The 16,652-nt window shown below is 39.0% G+C and overlaps 1 protein-coding gene across 2 annotated transcripts in view; it reads left to right on the plus strand.

The window, feature by feature from the left end:
- TTC27 (tetratricopeptide repeat domain 27) overlaps positions 1 to 16,652 on the plus strand; it is a 183,541-nt gene that overhangs the window by 97,849 nt on the left and 69,040 nt on the right. For both annotated transcript variants that reach the window (XM_060117082.1, XM_060117081.1), the window contains exons 11-12: positions 5,496 to 5,591; positions 8,208 to 8,330. In XM_060117082.1, the coding sequence (XP_059973065.1) occupies positions 5,496 to 5,591; positions 8,208 to 8,330 (219 nt within the window). The remainder of the gene's footprint in view (positions 1 to 5,495; positions 5,592 to 8,207; positions 8,331 to 16,652) is intronic.

Raw genomic sequence — 16,652 nt, forward strand, 5'->3', positions numbered from 1 at the left:
ATGGGCTTTGTTGCTCCGTGGCATGTGGGATCTTCCTGGACAAGGGCTCAAACCCGTGTCCCCTGCATTGGCAGGCAGATTCTTAACCACTGCGCCACCAGGGAAGCCTGGGCAAGCCATTTTTTTAATCTCTCTGATTCCCTGCAATTCCCTATACACAAGGTAAAACTGGATTAATGATAGGTTTAATGGTGTTGTTGATACTTAGTAGGTTGTTAATAGGTTTTGATTCTCATTCCCCTTGTTCCTATTAGAAATTTTCTTGGGCTTGGGAGTTTGAGGTGACAATTAGCTTCACCACTGAATCACGGCTGAATGACTGCAGACTCCTGTCAAAGAGAGCAGTTCAGCCCAACTGTTGGATATATTTGATTAAGTACATATTTTTATAATAAATCCCACCCTCCTACACATACACACACACACACACACACACACATTGCACAAAAAAGCAAGGTGATTTGGCATATGATCAATCATACCTTTTAGATTATCAGCTAATTTCTACTTGGCTCTTCAGAAAGTGGATAAACACTTTGATATCACGCAAGCAAGAAAGAATAGCCTTCAGTGAAAGTGTAGGTCCTTAGGGACTAGCTCTGTTCTTTTGAAGATATGTGTGCCATACTTTTAGATACGAGCACATAAATAAAGTCTAAATCATACCAGACCTTGTTCAGAATTGTCCTTCTATACTAAATCATTCTCCATGTGCTAATTTTAAAATGTAGTCTTGATCTTCTCTAGTTTTTTGGAGGGGAAGTTCTTTCTCTACTGAAAACAGAGAATTGAAAAGAGAGGACCCATCATTGTTTTCCAGGGTTTTATTCTTTTTTTTTTTTTTGCCGTATGCGGGCCTCTCACTGCTGTGGCCTCTCCCGTTGCGGAGCACAGGCTCCGGACGCGCAGGCTCAGCGGCCATGGCTCACGGGCCCAGCCGCTCCGCGGCATGTGGGATCTTCCCGGACCGGGGCACGAACCTGTGTCCCCTGCATCAGCAGGCGGACTCTCAACCACTGCGCCACCAGGGAAGCCCAGGGTTTTATTCTTTTATTCCCCATTCCTTAGAGGTATCTCCTGACCTCTGGTACTGTGGCTCCTGGAAGGCTTGGGAGTCGTTATTGTCTGGGCTTAGAGAATCCATATGCACAAGCACGTTGTCTCAAAGGACACTCAAAGTATAAATGCTTTGCGATGGAGTTTGGGGAGAAAGAGACATTAAAAGGGAGTCTTAAATCTTTTTTTTTTTAATAGTGTTTATTTATTTTTATTTTATTTTACTTGTTGACAGTTTGCTTTATTTATTTATTTATGGCTGTGTTGGGTCTTCGTTTCTGTGTGAGGGCTTTCTCTAGTTGTGGCAAGTGGGGGCCACTCTTCATCACGGTGCGCGGGCCTCTCACTATCGCAGCCTCTCTTGTTGCGGAGCACAGGCTCCAGACGCGCAGGCTCAGTAATTGTGGCTCACGGGCCCAGTTGCTCTGCAGCATGTGGGATCTTCCCAGACCAGGGCTCGAACCTGTGTCCCCTGCATTGGCAGGCAGATTCTCAACCACTGCGCCACCAGGGAAGCCCAAAAGGGAGTCTTAGATCTTGAAAACAGTTTCATATCACAGTAGTTTATACATCATGAGGTCATCTTTGGTGTCTCCCAACAGTTATCATACCTGGATTTTCTGTGACTTGGCTGTCCCCCCACCTCCTGACTGAGCCCTAGACTCTTCCTTACTCTTTACTCATCGTCTTTCCCGTTTATCCACATTTCTTCTGTCACTCTCCTATGTACACTCTGCTTGCTTTCAACTCTTAATGATTGGTCTAGGGTATATTCACTTCTCTCTCTCTCTCCATTTTTGATGTTACCATTTTCCCTTAAAGACAACTTCTCATACCAGTTTTAACTTATGACCAAGTGCCCATGACTTTCAGGTGTGAAATACATGAAATTTAGAAACTGGAGAGAGAAAATGGCAAGTGAAAGGGTAGGACACTGCTTTAGAGGTCATTTACCTCAATTTCTGGGGGTGTGTGAAAGCTTACAAAGTGCCAGTTTGTCTCTGAGCTCACTGTTTCTGTCCACGTTCACACACACACACGTATACATGGTAGGAGCTCGGGCTTGCTGTTCATTCAGTCCCATTCTCCTAGGACTTAATGTCCTGCCGTTGTCTTCCAGACTGCTTTGGTACAGTTTGCCCCTGAGGAATGAACCTGATACTTGTGTTCGGCTAATGGTACCTGAAACTAGCAATCTCCTCAAATGCTTGAAATTAAACAAAAATACTCTTTTGATAAAGCCATATACTCAGAGTGTTTGGAGTGCAAAAGATCATTTAGAAAATCATTTCGTAGATGAGTGCCTTTGTGTTTAAATGACTTGCTTGTTGGAGGTTGACCTAGAACAGCATGCAGGCCGCTTCACCTATCAGCACTCTTTTTCTTGTAAAGGACTCCAGTTCATTTGACTATAATGGGATTATTCCAGAATGAGTCACTAGAAATAATCCTGCTCTGAAAAACCTAGAGATGAATTGTAAATAAGTCCCTGTATTTGGAGTGAGTTAGCAAATAAGAGAGTACTTTGAATTCAGTAGAGGAAATAGACAAATTAATTTGATGTTCTTGGTTTTATTGGTAGGTGAATCTTTAGGTGGCTGTCATATTTAAGATAGGAAGAAGTATATTCTGTGCAGGAGTGAAAATAGGTTAGAATTCTGTTTTTAATCTTTTATCATACACATGGCCTATTTGAGTTCTTATAAAGCATGGCTGTACTTGTACAGGGGCTTATTTATGGTATCAGATTCAAATAAATGTTAATTCTCTGCTCTCTCCGGTGGTCTCTGACATTTTGGAGAGTATCTGAGAGTACCAGAGACACTCTGAGATCATCTAAAAGTATCTGAGAGTATCTGAAATACATAATAAATCTGTTTATTTTTTAATAAATTAGGAAGTATTTACTGAGCACTGATTAATACGTTTTAGCTAGATGCAGTAAGTACAGCAAACAGCATGAGTTTTGTTTGAAAATCAGATGTCTTGCATGTAGTTAAGACTTCATAAAAATAAATGGTGAGATGTTGCTTTTGGCTTTTAATTATTAAATAAGCATTATTTATTTTTTCTTTCCAAAGGAAGAAAAAGAATTTGATAAAAGGGAAAAGTTGCCCCCCTTAATGAAGTAATTCAGTGAACCTTCTATTTTTGTATTGTAACCATATGTATTCAGCCAGAAGTTTTTCTTCTCTTCTCTCTCTCCTACAACTAAATAGCTTTGGGCAGAAGCATGCAACCTTTTTGCTATTAAGTTTCTCTGAAGTAAGGCCAGAAAGCTTTAAAAATATTTTGATCAAGATGGTTTAGGAGTCTGGTTATGACTCAATTTGTTCTGACTGATTTGATTGAATAACATCTTGGATTGTCAAAGAAGTGATGTAATGAGTGTTTTCTCATTCTGCAGGATATTCTTAGACTAACAAATATATCTCCCACCTATTATAATATAGAGAACTTCCCTTCTCCCCCAGGTGAGGAGCAGTTCCCCTGCTCAGAAACTGGTCTCCTCTTACTTATAGTGGGATTTATTAGTTTCTTGTCCTTTTCTTTCTCCTGAGGAAGTTTGAACTTGCTACCTCTTACTTTTTTTGTTGTTGTTGAAATTTTCAATTTTAATTTCATAAAAACTTGAAAAAAATTTCAAACTTACAGAAAAGTTTTAAGTACAGGACCAACTGTCTTTTGTATCCTGAAGTTTTGGAAAGTAAGTTGCAAACATAGTGCTTCATCATCCTCAAATACATGGACGCTCTCCTACATAACTACAATATGTGCATTAACATCAGAAAATTAACGTTGATGTATTGTTGCCATCTAATCCTCATAAGACAGGCCTGTGAAAACTAGTCAATTGCCAAAAAAAGAAAATATGAGCGCTGCATTATGCAAAAAAGGTCATGATAATTCACAGTGGAGAGGTCTCTGTATAAAACAGAAGAAACATATATGCGTACTGTATGGCAAATGAGGAGGCAGGTGAAGATGATCACGGTAGTGGGACTACTGTCTGTGTATTGCCTAGGACTCCTGAGCGTCTGCATTCACTTTGATGCTGAATATGTGGGGTCTTGCGATGACTCATCATGTGACTACCAGTTAATGCCGGCCTTTGGCTTTGCGTTTGGCCCTGGTACCTTTTCTCAGAGTCAGCCATCTTGGTCTTGTTGGTCTGCTTCTTGACATAGCCTCTTCGAGTTCAGTTACTTAGTACAAAGTGCAGGTATTTCAGACCAGCAGAGGGATTCCTCAGTGCATGCAGGTTGAAGCTGTCCACTGCACCTTAAGGGTGGTCTCACATGAATGAATGTCCTGCCCTATGTCTCTCTTGCTGAAGAGTAAGAGAACTCACCCTCTGTCATCAAATAGACACACGCTTTGATTTCACTTTATTCGTTAGAAAATTCGTAAATGAAGTTCTTCATGTAATTTTTCTCTGATTTATGTTAGAAAGCGCCATTGTCACAGTGACAGTGTGGCTGTGAAATAGATATGCTGAAGAACAGTTTTTCTTAGAAAAAGTAAAAAGGCTGATTAATAAGGCTAGTTCTTTGAAAGAACTATTATAGGAAACCTCAATTTAAAAAACTATTTTCCTGGGCTTCCCTGGTGGCACAGTGGTTGAGAGTCCGCCTGCCGGTGCAGGGGACACGGATTCGTGCCCCGGTCCGGGAAGATCCCACATGCCGTGGAGTGGCTGGGCCGCCATGGCTGCTAAGCCTGCGTGTCCAGAGCCTGTGCTCCGCAACGGGAGAGGCCACAACAGTGAGAGGCCCGCGTACCGCAAAAAATAATAATAATAAAAATAAAAAACTATTTTCCTGGTAAGTTTTAAATGTACAAATTTACATAAATGTTGATTAATTTAAAGGTTTTTTTAAACATTTAAAGAAATTCAAGGACTTCCCTGGTGGCGCCGTGGTTAAGAATCTAACTGCCAACGCAGAGGACAAGGGTTCAATCCCTGGTTTGGGAAGATCCCACATGCCGCGGAACAACTAAGCCCGTGTGCCACAACTACTGAGTCCATGTGCCGCAACTACTGAAGCCCACGTGCTCTAGGGCACGAGTGCTGCAACTACTGAGCTCACATGCTGCAACTACTGAAGCCCTCACTCCTAGAGCCCGTGCTCTGCAACTAGAGGAGCCACCGCAATGAGAGCCCGTGCACTGCAACAAAGAGTAGCCCCTGCTCACCGCAACTAGAGAAAAGCTCGTGCGCAGCAACGAAGACCCAATGCGGCCAAAAATTTTTTAAAAATTAAAAAATTTAAAAATAAAATAAAATTCAAGAAAAAATTCACACATCCCATCACCTTATCAAAGTAACTTGTGTTGTTTATTGTTTATATGTCTGTTTGTATAACTTGCAATAAGAATCTTGTTTATATTAAAAAATATTGCACATATAGATTCTGATTATGATACGTGCTCTTAAGGCTCTTGCAGACCAGTTTGAAGATAAGACTACGTCTGTATTGGAACGTCTGAAGGTTTTCTATTGCTGTCAAGTGCCACCTCATTGGGCCATTCAGGTATTTTTGTTGTTGTTGTCATTGGGAAAATACTTCGCATTTGAAAGATAAACGCATTAGATGTTTATTTTTGAGTTTTCAAATATTTCAGTGAAAAGAATAAAAGTAACTAGCTGAGGATTGCCAGTTACTTCAAACTGCTATTCGAGTAAAGTGATATTAGACTTTTATAACATTAAAAAAAAATTTAAACTAGATTAACTAGAACCACAGAAGTCTTCATTTTCAATGTTTAAAAGCCCTTTAAGGACCTTCCGCTAAAGAATGAACCTTTTAAGCAAGTTGTGTACAAAAGGTAAAGGAAAGCATTTATTCGATACTTGATATTGTGAGATACCCTTAACTACTCTCCTCTTTCTAATGATATGAGAATACCTAGTTTAGCTCCCACACCATGGTTCTCCTGTGTAAGAGGTGTCGGTTCTCTATTTTGTAAAATTTTAAGCACTGAAGGCCACTTAAGATATGTGGTCCAGTTTCTTAATTCTACAGAAAAGAAAATTGAGGCCCAGTGCAATTAACTACACTTTTCCAATGTTGATCATATAGCTGTTCATGAACTACATCTCTAGTTTCCCAACTTTTAATCTAGTTTACCTCCTTTCCTGTATCTCCATTGGGTTGTAATTATTACAAATAATAACAGCCAGCTTTTACTGCACATTTGTTATGAGGTACACATTTTGTTCTGCCTTTCACACACATTGTCTTATTTTATTGCAACAATTTTGTGAAATAGCCCCATTTTACAGATGTGAAAGCTATGGTGCATAGTGGCTAAGTGGAGTTAAATGATGCTAGCCAGAAATTTCTAGATGATTTAATAACTATTGTCATTTTAACCAGCTTCCTGTCCTCTCTTGTGGATTAGGCACATAGGTAGTGATTTAGAATTATAAATGCCAACCCACAATTCAATGACTCAGAATCTCCATCATAAGATTTCTTAGAGAGTAGGTTATATTCTTAAGCACAGGGTAAATGAGGGGGTTTATTACACATTGGGATTCATTTTATCTATTGAAGGCATCTCAATAAAACATAGGCACAAAAAAAGCTTTGTTATATCATCTCAAAACGAGTAGCTTCTTCATCAGGAAGGTGTTAAAAACTGGAACTTTTTGGCATGTTTTTGACCCTGATCTGTGAAATTTAAGTGCTTTGTACTGTGTGATTTGTGGTATATAAACATCTCAGACTGTTATTATGACAAAACATGTCTGTTGAGGGTGTAACTGTTACTCTGTTTCTGAACAGAAGCATTAGGAAAATTAAATACTGTTCAAATAAATTTAGAATGTAGGCTGTGTTTATTTTATCTGCTTAGGAAGCTGTGGATTTTAGGATATTGGGGCAGTTAGATAAACATCCTCTTTCATTAAGAAATTAAATCATTCTTCTTTCATAATAGGGAGTAACCATATCTTTATGTATTATTTTTAAAGATCAAGAAGTAACAGCATAGTTTATTATAAAAAGAGAATTCATCTTTACTGCTAGCTAAAGATCATATCAGCTTAGATGTCATAACTTTCTTCATCTATTAAATGAAAAGATTAAACTACTTACTACATGAGCATTAAGATTTATTCCAGCTCCCACATTCTATGTTCAGGTTTTGAAAATGTCCAACCACATATTCTAAAATAGCCAAATTCTCTTGTATTTCATGAGATACAGAAGAATTGGACCATCCCTTTTATTTATTTCGATAATATGTTAGCTTATAATTTTCAGGCATATTTCATTTTACTTTCTAAGTTTGTTAGTCCTGCATGTTCCATGTCCATTAGTCTCTTAACTCTTAAATATGTATTGAATTTTGAAACCAGACCTTATTCAAGAGTCTCACCTACTTTTTAAACCTTTTTAATATTGTTTTTCTATTCCTGCAGGTTGGATCACTTATAATATGCAGTATGTTTATTTTTGAATATATTTAACCTTCACTCACCTTACCACAATTTGCACCCTTTTATCTGCCAAGGACTGGGAAATTAGTAGCTAAGTTTTTTAGGATGTGCTTAAAATAAATTAGTGTTTTCATTTTCCTCAGCTGTATGCCCAGAAGTGGAATTACTGGATCATATGGTAGTTCTATTTCCAGTTTCCTGAGGAACCTCCATACAGTTTTCTGGAGTGGCTGTACCAGTTTACATTCCCACCAACAGTGCACAAGAGTTCCCTTTTCTCCATGCCCTCAGCAACACTTATCTCTTGTCTTTCTGATAATGGCCATTCTAACTAGAGTTTTAAAAATTGATTTATTGGATATCAGCTTTACAACAGAGATTGTCGTATATAGAATCTCTAGGTAATGAAGAAATACATTTTGCCTTTTAAGTTCTGAATTCTTGGGAAAAAATTGATATATTGAGTGTTTTGAACAGTTCCTATATTGTTTTTTAATTCCTTACCCCCTCTAAAGAGGCTTGCTAAAGTAAAGGTAAGTATTGAATGATTGCAAATTTCTAATTAGTAGAGGTTGAATTGTAGAAATTAGGCATTTAATACAGTAAGCAGATGCTTAAAATGGCAGATTGGATATACCTACAAGTGGGACAGGAATCTATCTTTGTGTAAAGAATTGTTCATTATTTTAACTTGATTTTCTAGCGCCAGCTTGCAAGTTTACTCTTTGAGTTGGGATGTACCAGTTCAGCCCTTCAGATATTTGAGAAGCTAGAAATGTGGGAAGATGTCGTCATTTGTTATGAAAGAGCTGGGCAGCATGGGAAGGTATGTAATAGTAAAATTCTGTGTACCAGCCAGGGCCTTTCATCTTTGAGCATCTTCTCACTTGTTTTTTAAGCCTACTTTTGCCAACAGTTCACTTATATTCCTTTTTTCACTTCTTCCCCCAGAAATCTTTTTAATGTTTTCTCTGATTTCCGTTGGGGCAGATTATTTTGTCTGCATATGTATGTGTATATAAAAGAGAAAAGCAAGGCCCAAAACTTATATAGTATTTGATGTTTGTGAATAAATAATGAAAGCTTTAAACACATTGCACCTTGTGATCTCTTTCCTTTATTAACTCTCCTGTAGACAACTTCAAAATGAACTCTTAGGAATTATTTTAAGCACCACTGTGTTGCCTTATGATCAGAGGCTGTGGGTCTGAAGGAAGGTTACCTAGAAGGGAGGGCAGCTGGCTCGGCCTGTAGAAAATCCAAAGGGTGTGACAACCCACCCCGCCTTGGGGCAGAAGAGTTGTCAAGTGTGTAATGCACATTTAATTCCACCCTTAAATTGGGTCAAGGGAGAAAATGTTGCCATATTTGCATCTGTTATTAATCTATTGTTTTTTCCCTCATAAATGAAAAGAATTTTTAAAGAATAAAGAATAAAGGACTGTGCAGTGTGTGTATGCTCAATGGACACATTGAAATCATTTGTTAATTTTGGATTAAAATTTTAAATGGCTAAATTTCTATCATAAATGTAGTACACAGGCAGAGTAAAACCCACAAATTGGATCATTTGTGTCTACAGTCAGCCTTTTGCCATCACCCTGCAAAAGAGAAATGGTGGTACATGTGTGTCTGTTTCTTAATACCTTTCTAAGTGTGTGTATTTTAGACTAATAGTAAAAGTTACGTTCCTTTCACTAATCACTAATGTCGGTGAAGGTCTTTGAATTGTATTGGTTTAAGGAGAGACTACCATGGTGATAACATTTTACTATAGAAGGTTATAGAATTATAATATTTTCATCCTGGGAAAGGGCTCCATAATCATCCATTCCATTTTCCTCCTTTTCCAGGTAAGGAAAGGAGTCTCTAACGATTCGGGTTAGGTCACAAAGCTAGTTATTGATTAATAACTTAAGAGACCACATGACGTAGTGGTTAAAAGCATAGCCCAGACTGCCTGGATTCAATAGCTAACCTTGGCACGTGCTAGCTTTGTGATATTGGGGCAGGTTACTCCAACACCCCCCAGCCCCCAAGCCTCAGTTTCCTCATCTAGAGGCACATAATCTATTTACCTTACAGGTTTTCGTGACATAATGTATGTTCACTACATAGAATGGTGCTTTCCTCATAGTGCTGTGTGAGTGTTTGCTGCTATTACTGATTCTAAGACATAATGTTTTTCACATTTTAATGTCTTGAATTTGGAATATATCGCTTGATGGCATCTGTCAGTTGCTGTCAGTCAGGTGGCCATTTGGCCAGATTGTAATTGCTTGTGCTTGTACAAGTTTAGTTGTAGCTATATTTAGTATCATCATTTCAATTGAGTTATGTACACAATGTCAGCTCTACATCTGTTGGGTTTAATTGTCATTTAAGATATCTTCAAAAAGATTCCATTATGATATGGCGTTGAAACACAGAGTTATTGAACACACAGTAAAGGACCAAAACAAAGTCAAGAGATGTGAATTTAGCATTAGTGAAGTAAACATGTGCCACTGGCAAAATCATCACAGTTCCATTTACTTTTCTTTAATAACACTAAATGCTTTATGGCAGCCAAGAAAGCAAGACATCCCAAAGTAAATGAAGCTGTGTTTTGTGCTGAGATCTGTGAAAAAATGGTTGCCATTTAAAATGTCAAGCAGTGTATTGAAGGCAGGAAAAATTGCCAAATTTTTCTGAATAGATTTAAAAAACATCAAAGCACTGAGAGGTTGATGTGATTCATCCAAGGCATTGTGTCATAATTTAATTGAAAGCGTTTTTTCTTTTTTTTTTTTTTTGCGGTACGCAGGCCTCTCACTGTTGTGGCCTCTCCCATTGCGGAGCACAGGCTCTGGACACTCAGGCTCAGCGGCCATGGCTCACGGGCCTAGCCGGTCCGCGGCATGTGGGATCTTCCCGGACCGGGGCACAAACCTGTGTCCCCTGCATCGGCAGGCGGACTCTCAACCACTGCGCCACCAGGGAAGCCTGTGTTTTTTCTTTATTAGTTAAGAGTTAGTCTTACAATTGATGGCATCTCACATTTGATGAAATATAGTATTATGTTTCTTCAGGGACTTAAGTTTTTTTTTTTTTTTTAGTGCCCATTGTCTGGCACACAGGTAGTACTCAGATATTTGTTTAACAAAGAAATGAATGGATGAATGAATGGTATCTTGACTCCCAGGATACCATTGATGTAGTTCCCATTGCATCATTCTTCACATCGGTCTGTGAACAAATAAATAATAACTGTATATAAAAATATGGAAGTTTTTGAAATAGTGATTTTTGAAATAATTAAGCAAGTTGGTGAATCACAAATACCCAAAGCACATTTTGAAATATTAAATTAATTATTTTTAGAAAGTATGGAAAGTAGAGACTTTCTCTTATTGTAAAAGAAAAAGTATAATGAGTCCATTCCTTTGGATGGATGGACTATGGAATGGATTTGACTATGTTTCCTAAAGTAGTTGTGGTATTATTATTTTTTAAATTTGCACATAACCTTGTAAAAAATGTCTTATAGTAATGATAAATTCCTACATTTTTAATCACTCTATAAAATGTGCATATTTTAATTTTTAGGAATGTATAGTCATTTACTTTGTCTCAAGTCTTTTGTGAGTTACAGCCAAACATCCTTCAAAATCTTGATTTTAGCTTTTTATTTGCCACATAAAAGACTTCCCTTACCTGTTTTTCTTATGCTGTATTTACAGATCAGCTTAATCATAGACCCTAAAAACGTTTGCATCAAGTTGGAAGCAAATGTTTTATTTCTAAAACAGCTAAGATTCTTTTAGTATTTGGTTGTGTGCCAGTAGTTGTCACCACATTTTGATTTAAGTAGAAGATTGTGAAATTTTAATCCTTGCATTTAGTGCTTAATGGCATAATTTATTTTTAAAAGGCAAATTCAGAAAAGTATCTAAGTCTAATTATTATGCTCTGGTGCTCATGTTTGCACCCCACTAGTAAGATCTCAGACTTTCTAATTTAGAAACTACCTACAGAATTTCTCATTATTTAATGACCACTGGCAAAATAGCTAAGATTAGTTTTGCTTGACCTTGGGGTCAGAACTGGTTCTCATCTGCTAGCATTTAATTTTTTAAAGCTATTTGGCACACTGACTGCAGTTTCCCCAAGGCTTTTCTATAACAAAATTTTTATTTTGTTGCTCAAATTGGGTCCATAAGTGAAAAGACAAAGACTGAGCAGGCGTAAGCTGCCTGGAGAGGGCAGGGGGGAAGGAAGTGGAGAGATTCAGGTTGGAACCTCTCTTATTTTCTCTTGTTGCTAGGAAACAAGGCTTACCTGAGATGCAGAGCCTTATCTTTCATTATGCTACAGTTGGCAGATCATTGTAGCCTTTGGGCTTTAACAATTTTTTCCTTTAAATTGCCAAGTAAATCTTTTATTTCTAAAACAGCTGAGATTCTTTTTAACATTTGGTTGGGGTTTTGGTGTTTTTTCTTCTAAGATAGTTTCTTTATATGATTTAAGAGAGTTCCCACGTGTTCTTTTCTCACACTACAGTCGAGCAAGCTTCCTAAAAGGCAAATCTGATCATGTTGTTCTGACTCTTCAGGAACTTCCCTGTGTCTCCAGGATTAACTCAGAGCTCTTTAGCATGAATGGTCTTTACTTCACGATCTGACTCCTGCTTACCTTGCTAACTGCATTGTCTACCTACTCTTTTTAAAAAAATATATTTATTTATTTATTTATTTTGGCAGCGCCGACTCTTAGTTGTGGCATGCGGTCGCCGCACGTGGGATCTTAGTTGCGGCATGCGGGATCTAGTTCCCTGACCAGGGATCAAACCCGGGCTTCCTGCATTGGGAGCACCGAGCCTTAACCCCTGGACCACCAGGGAAGTCACTGCCTACTCTTTTATCTCTGCTTTGTCCCCCTTTGTACTCACTCATCCAGGTTGTGCCCAAAGTTCTGGTAGGACTAAACTACTTGTAATTCTTGAATTTTCAGCACTATTTGACCTCAGAACCTTTGCACGTGCTCTTGTCTGTCTAGAACTTGTCCTCCTTCAGCTCACTCCGTATTCTTCAGATGTCTCTTTGGTGATTGCTTCCTACAGTGAGCTTTCCATGAAATCTCCCTTGAAGATTTGGTGATATTCTCCTGTGTGCTCCTGTAACACCCAACAGTGCTCTTATCCTTCATGTGCCGGCTTAGCTCACCTGCTAAACTGTAAGCTGTTTAAGAACCAGACTTGTGTCTATATTATTTATAGCTGTCTCGCCAACACTTACCACAGGCCTGGAGCCTAGGGAGAACTTAAATATATTTGCTGAATGAATGACTAGTAGGTGTTGGTAGAATAGTGATTGCATTGAAGCAAATCTCCAAGTAGACACTCCTTATGGACTTTACATGTGGTGAAAGATACCTCTCCAACCCCTGCTATATATTTTCTCTCCAAAAACAAATTGTAACATCTCACCTCTCCCATTTCAACCTTTTAATTTTAGGAATAGAAATAGGAGCCTTAAAGAACTTTTATTTTTGCTCTGCAGATGCTAAGATACTGTGAGCATGCTGTTATTACGTAATGCAATTTTGAGAGCCTTTTATGTACTACATTCTTTATAGAATTATTTTGTCACTGTCATTTAATATTTGTAACAGCCTACAAAGTATGAATTGTTTTTGCCACTCTACTGATTAGCCTTAGTAAGTGGCAGATTTTGGAATCCAAGCTCCGACCTTCCTTTCCTCTAAAGCCCACACTGCTTCCCCAGCACCTGCCCCCCATCCTGGTTGTTGTTAATCCCTTAAAATTTGATGGTCAATTTGTAAGTTAAAACCTGTTGTGTTCACTTGAATGAGGAAGATAGGCAAAACAACTGAAAATATAACTTGGTGTACAAATAGGAGATGATCAGCTAATTGGATAACAAGGGCTGTTTTTAATTATTCTGTTTTATCTTGGACCTGGAATATTTATGTTGGCAGGTACCCTTTGAAAAATCAAGCCAGAGTATGGTGCAGTTACACACATAAATGTAAAGAGCAATTAGTGAATAGTTGGCTCAGTCAGAGAGTGAATAAGACTAGGCATCACCCCCACAGAAAAGGGGAGTGAGCGACTGGGGTGAGATGAAGTGTTTTGTACTTTTCACCTCTCAGTTGCCTCTCACAGAACAAGCATGTAGGCTAGGAATAAACTGCCTCTCTGCTAGAAGGACTGTATGTGACAGCCATAAGAGCACAAGGTGCTTGGTGCTCTCTTGGTTCTGCCCTCTCATCCCATTCACTGTGTCAAGGGCAGTAGAGCACCTTTCCAGTGGTCCAGCTCCCTGTTTCTGAGAACCAGTGTCTGCAGTAGTAAAAATTAGAGTCCATTTTCCTCTGTGCTTCAGAGGAAAAGACTGAGTTAGACTGTGCCCAAAGTTGTTTGAGCTGTACGCACCACACACACACACACACACACACACACACACACACACTTTTAAAAACCTGAAGCTATTGTCAGATGGCCAAATCTAATTCATAATATGACTTTAAATTCTTAGCCTGCCATTTATTGGTCCCCTTGGAGCAAACCTCTCGTTGTTAAGCCTAATTGTGTCATTTCTGTAGTCCTCAAATGCACTCGTTATAATTAGTACCATCTCTGGGTCTAGAGCTCATTTCCCCACCTTCATTTTTTTGCCAGGAGAGCTTCCTGTAGTTGTTGGTCTACCAATTCCCCTACCTACATACTGCCCAGATGCAGTGTCAGATGAGGGCCACTCTTATCGCACATTAGAACTTTTAATTCCTTCCTCTCATTCACAAAATCAAGGCCCAAATCGCAGCCAAGAGGGGCAGTTTGTTTTGATAATTCCTTCTGACTCAAGTAGGAATAATTTTCCTGAAATGTTTTATTTTTCTTTTTATTAGATACTGAACTGAACTGTCACCCATATTCTTTACCCCAAACCCAGGGCCTTGTCTCTAACAGGGTGCTTCCTGGAATCCTAGTGTGCTTAGGGTAGGGTCCCTGCTTCAAACCCGAATATCCCATATAACAGCTTGTAGAAAAATATACCTTCATAAATGTAAGTGTGTCCCAATATGGCATATTTTTCACTATATTAACTTTTTTCTTGCATATATCTAAAATTCTCAGTTACCTCTCAACACTGGACTGTTTGATCAAAAGGTACATCACCAGGGTATGGAACTCAGGCTGTCAGCTTCGCTCCTTGGTATTTTTAGTCCTAACGAGAGTCACTTCTTAGGTGTGATCACTTGCGTGAGAAGGGCCTGTGAAATTCAGATTCTGCTGGATGACCTCTCTGTTTGCTAGGACTAACTTGTTGTTAGATCATTCCTAATTTAGTCATGCTCAGCGTTGATGTCAGCCAGAGCATGTCCCCAAAATGTTCTCCCTTTGTTCTCAGTAGGAAGAATCTTTTATGTCTCTATTTAGAATCCGAAGCCCTTTGTGATTTCAGTGTTAGTTTCAGTTGAATTCATCCAACATTTATAGAGTACCTGCTGTGTGCTGGGCAATGGTATTCCAAAGATGAGAGTGAGAAAAAAAGTTACCTCCAAGGAGCTTATAGTCTGATAGTGCAGATATTTGTGAGCAGAATACTTTAGTGTAGTGTGACAGATGCTAAGATGGAAGTGTGTGGATTCCAAGTTCTATTTGGCCAGCAAAATATTTCTCCCACTGCTATCCTTCTATAAAGCAACAGTCTACGCAGTTTGTATCTTGTACAGGTTCTTTCCCTGAGATCTCCAGGGCCTCCTCCTGTGACTCTACACATTTTCATAAAAAACTGATGTTTGGTTGAAATCAGCCTTGAGTGGAAAAATTCAGCTTTAACCTTGTAGCATCGGTACTTTCCCCTTTTGTCCTTACTTCCTCCAGTCCTGTTACATGAACACCTGTTTAACAGTTGACAACAGCAGTTCTTCTATCTTTGGAGAAACTGTACACAGTTGACTAGTATGATTATTTATAGAAAATTTTAATGTTTCTAGAAGCTGTTTCAAGTTCCTTTCCTTCTTCCTAGTAGTGAAGCCTCAAGCATCTTGCTTTCCAATCTGGTTTTCCAGTGGAGGGATTGAGAAAAAACACAAACATTAGTTTAGGGCTTACTGTGTGCCTGACAAAATGCTAGGTACATTTCACATCTAATTCTTCATCTTAATTTTTGGATATAAGTTTGGTATTTATTTATTTATTTGGCTGAGTTGGGTCTTCATTGCTGTGCGTGGGCTTTCTCTAGTTGTGGCGAGCGGGGGCTACTCTTCATTGCAGTGCGCGGGCTTCTCATTGCGGTGGCTTCTCGTTGCAGAGCACAGGCTCTAGGCATGCGGGCTTCAGTAGTTGTGGCATGCAGGCTCAGTAGTTGTGGCTTGCGGGCTCTAGAACGCAGGCTCAACAGTCGTGGCATATGGGCTTAGTTGCTCCGTGGCATGTGGGATCTTCCCAGACCAGGGCTCGAACCCGTGTCCCTTGCACTGGCAGGTGGATTCTTAACCACTGCACCACCAGCGAAGTCCCTCACAGATCTTCTTATTGTTCGAACTCTATAGAATGAATTATGCAACACAGTTTTCTAGGGACATGTTAGGGCTCTTTTGGTTGTAAGAGAACCAACATATACTAGCTTAGGCAAAAAAAGGAATTTATAGGTTCATGCAGCTGAAAATTCTAGTAGACCCATCATGATAGCCGTATCCAGGGGCTGAGATGATGTTATCTCTCCAAGAGCCAGACAGGATGGCCCCTGGAAGCTCAAGGTTAGTAATCCCAGTGGAAAAATACAGTCAATTCCATGGCTGTAACAGAAAAGTTCTGAACTGCCTGAGGCATGTGCCCTTGCCTCTGATAGGCCCTACCTGTACCACATGGAATGGTTTCCCCTCAGGGAAGAGGAGTTCTATAATCAGAAGATCAGAGGATGGATGCTGAGCAGGAAAAAGAGCAGTTGATGTCCACTGTAGGGTGGGAGTTTAATTTTCTAAATCTGAAGTTGCAAGAAGTATTTTGTTTGGCTTACATAGTGTTTTGGAAAAAAATTAGAGTAAGCATTTTCAAGCAATTTCATCTAAAAATCTAGATTTCTTCTCTTAAAGAATCAAATGATGTGGAAACATTGGGGCAGATTCCCATATTATTGTG

The sequence above is a fragment of the Mesoplodon densirostris genome, chromosome 14 (assembly GCF_025265405.1).
Source record: "Mesoplodon densirostris isolate mMesDen1 chromosome 14, mMesDen1 primary haplotype, whole genome shotgun sequence".
Lineage (NCBI taxonomy): Eukaryota > Metazoa > Chordata > Mammalia > Artiodactyla > Ziphiidae > Mesoplodon > Mesoplodon densirostris.